The sequence below is a fragment of the Bactrocera latifrons genome, unplaced genomic scaffold (assembly GCF_001853355.1).
Source record: "Bactrocera latifrons isolate USDA-ARS-PBARC rearing strain unplaced genomic scaffold, ASM185335v1 scaffold_586, whole genome shotgun sequence".
NCBI lineage: Eukaryota > Metazoa > Arthropoda > Insecta > Diptera > Tephritidae > Bactrocera > Bactrocera latifrons.
The window spans coordinates 7,108-10,951 of record NW_017537252.1 but is presented as its reverse complement, the minus strand read 5'-3'; the positions used below and the strand labels follow the sequence as shown (position 1 = coordinate 10,951).

Here is a 3,844-nt window from a genome sequence, read left to right as displayed (position 1 = left end):
TTTGGACTAGGCGAATTTAACGCCCTCCACGATCTTTAGCATTCCTGCCTGTCAAATAGCGTAAGGGGATGGAGCTAGTGGAACAGATTGACGATTCGACCTTCTGCACAATGAATGACAAAGCCCCCACCAGTGTTATGGGCACCTGTAATATCTCGCCCGATATAACCATTGCTAGCAGTAGTCTGATGAGTAGTATAAGCTCGTGACCTATGCTAATTCTTGCATCAGACCTTTTCCCCATAGTTATCTTGATTAAGAAACCTCCCGACTTTATTTCTGTGGACAACCGCCTCTTCGGTAACTTTAGCAAAGCTAACTGTGTCGGCTTCACAGAATTTATTGAGAACATCTTCACCGTTTTTCCCATTTGTACTGACGTAATCGCTGGCGAACATCAATTTCGCAAGGTGATCGCTGCAGCTACCTCTCGCTTCATTCCGGCTGGAAAAAAAGCAGAATTCCCCCCTAATTTGCCAACCGAAGCAGCTGTATTAGCTAATGAGCGCGACACCTTACGCCATGCCGATCCTTGTGCCTCTTCCGACCCGAAGAAGTGCACAAGACATTTTAGTCGGCAATTTATACTGCACCCTTCGGCCAATACTGCCAAAAGATTCCGCATCCCTTACTTTCATTGTTGAGGATGCAAAATCATCCAAATCCATTGACCCTGATGGAATCAACATGCTTATGATAAATCATCTAGGTTCGATGGGAGTAAGCTACCTCACCAAGGTCCTCAACCTATCGCTGACCACTCTTGAAATACCTGATGTGTGAAAAGTCTGAAGACTGGTTCCACTACTGAAACCAGGGAAACCCACCAACACAGGGGAATTCTGCCGTTACAACAACAACAACAACAACCAACACAGGGGAATCTTATCGTCCGATAACTCTCCTCTCCCCAGTAGTGTTAGACACTTGAGGCCTTGCTACTCCCGACCTTCACTCACCACCTAAGCCTAGTCAACCACCACCATGGATTCTGAAAACTGCACAGTATCATCACAGCACTTAGCGCCATAAAGACTTAGATAGTTCGTGGCTTTAACCAGAAACTACCCGGTGAGAGAACGATCCTCGTAGCGTTGGAGTTGTCAAAAGCTTTTGACACAGTCATTCACACAACGTTACTGCAGGACATCTAACAAACTACGCTCCCTCCAGGACTGAAGAGGTGGACCATGAACTATACCATAGAAACTCTAAACTGAGAAGAATTAAAGATCCGTAGGGTGGTGTCCTCTCCCCACTACTGTTAAACTTTTATATCTCAAAACTCCCACAGCCACCAGAGGGAGTTCCTATACCCTTGTACGCTGATTATTTCACGATAGTGTCGTCGGGCAATGAAATCGATTGCATGTATTCAAAGGTATACGGTTATCTCTCCCATATTTCTCGTTTCTTCTCTGCACGGAACCTAACACTCTTGCCCACTAAATCCACAGCGACAGACTTGTCCTTAGGATTGCAATCAATGGCGTCAAGATTCCGACTCAATAATCCTAAGATTTTAGGCGTAACTTTTGATAGTCTATGCTCAAAGCCGCTACAAAATCCTCCAGTCGCTAGCCGGCAACACGTGGAGAAAGGACAAAGAAACGTTGTTGGCAACTTACAGTGCAATCGGCCAGATGGTTCTAAACAACACCGCACCAATATGGTCGGCTGGATGCAGTGGAACGCAGACGAGGCAGCTGCAGACTTGTCAGAACACTGCACTCCGGACCAAGACAGGTTGCCTGTTGATGTCTCCTATCGAACGTATACATATGTAGTAAAGCCCATATGCTCCCAGTTAATGAACATAATTAACTCCTCTCCAAGGAGTTTTTGCTGGGATGCATTTGCAGTAATCACCCCTGCATTCAGCTGCTTGGAGAGGAATGGTCTCCTAGCAACATCAAGTGGCCATTCCTCAATTACGTCGACGACATTAGACAGTACGCCGACCAGACATCAAGCGCTACAAACTACCGACAAGCACTGACCGCCTTCACAGTGGAGACATCAACACATTCACCGACTCTATTAGAGTGAATGGCGTATTTGGAGTGAAACCACCATCCATTGCAGACGAAGAGCTCGCGTTGTTGCGTGTTAGATAAGATAAGATAAAGAATGAGGATTGCACCGCGACCTAGGGTCTATTGTGCCCTCTACTAACTCACAGCGTCTCACTTAGCCCCAGAAAATTGATGAATTCCAATATTCTGCTAGTTGCAGATGAGGTGATGTGATCCCTATTTAGAAACATGGATCCAAGGGCCTTAATCCTGCGTCTGCAGATTGCTGGGCAATCCATTAGCAGGTGTTCTGGAGTTTCGGATTCCCAGAACCGGCAATTTGCGCAAGAAGCTAGGCCCATGTTAAATAAATGCTTCTTGAGTTTGCAATGGCCGGTGTAAAAGGCGACCAGTAGCCTGACTTTATCTCTTGGGAGATTGATTATGAGTTTAAACCTCTTGAGGCTGTAACCCTTCATTAGCAGCTTTGCGTGACGCAAGCCAGGAAGTTGTTGCCAATGTATCTCCCTACCCACTGCTGCATCCTTGCAGAACTGTTCCTTTATGGTGTGGGGACCTACCGCTATGAAGGGTCCTGGCCTTATCATGTTGGTGGATGCTGCAGCGCGGGCAAGCTCATCGGCCAATTCGTTTCCAGCAACGCCTTTGTGGCCCGGCACCCAAATAAGGTGCACTTGGTTGCATTCTGCCAGACTATTCAGCCGATCTATACACTCCTGCACYAATAGCGATTTTACCTCGTATGATGAGATCGCCCTGAGTGCCGCTTGGCTATCGCTTAGTATGGCTATACGTTCGTTGCGATAGCCGCGATGGAGGTTTAGCTCTACGCACCGACTTATAGCAAATACCTCCGCTTGGAATATACTCGGAAACCTTCCCATAGGTATGGAGAGTTTTGCACGTGGTCCTGCGACCCCTGCACCAATTCCCTCCGAAATACAGCCGTCGGTGTACCACCTGATCGAGCTATCCCTGAGTATTAGCTCGAGAGCGGAGTCGCTCCAATCGGCCTTGTTGCCGAGGGTGATCTGGAACTTTTTAGTGAAGTTTAACTTTTTGGTAATGCAGTCCCTAGGAAGAAGTGCCAGTGGTATGGTGCCGCTTAGCTCTTCCACACGTTGGGACGAGATCACTTTACCTTTGCCGGTTYCCTCTGCTGTCATTTGAAGCAGAGTGTGCTTGGCGACTTGACCAATTACTAGGTGCAGCGGGGTGAGCTCCAGCATGGCCTCAAGTGCCGCTGTCGGGCAGGTACGCATTGCTCCTGTCATACAGACACATGCAAGCCTTTGCAGTTTCGACAGTTTAAGTTTAACCGTCGATTGCGATGATTTCGGTGCCCATACCACCGCTCCATAAGTAATAATTGGTCGCACTATCATAGTGTACAACCATCTGATAATCCTTGGTTTGCACCCCCAGGATCTACCAGCCAGCCGGTTGCACACCATTAGTGCCTTTGTAGCTTTGACCATGGTCAGGTCGATATGCTGCTTCCATCTCAGCGTGAGATCGCAGAGAGTACTCACAAATTTTCCTCTGGCTATAATAACAATGTCGTCCGCATATCCTTGACAGCGGATTCCATTGTTAGTCAACAGCACCAGCAGCTCGTCCACGACTATGCTCCACAACAGGGGGGATAGCAGGCCTCCCTGTGGGCAGCCCCTTGTAGTACCGAGACGAATATTGGTGCCTCCTGATGTGGTGTCAGCTATTCTGGTGCGCAGTACCGCCTCTATCCACCTGCGCATTGTAGGTGCCACATTACTTTTCTCCAGTGCCCTTACTACGCTCCCGTGGGA

General features: G+C 48.0%; 1 protein-coding gene across 1 annotated transcript; it reads right to left on the bottom strand.

Annotated features, from left to right (window-relative positions):
- Positions 1 to 1,389: 1,389 nt before the first annotated feature.
- On the bottom strand, positions 1,390 to 3,421 carry LOC108974732. The gene is made up of 2 exons (XM_018942748.1): positions 2,548 to 3,421; positions 1,390 to 1,514 (listed from the first exon to the last, which is right to left on the bottom strand). Exons 1-2 carry the CDS (start codon positions 3,419 to 3,421, stop codon positions 1,390 to 1,392), a joined length of 999 nt encoding a protein of 332 aa, XP_018798293.1.
- Positions 3,422 to 3,844: the final 423 nt, after the last annotated feature.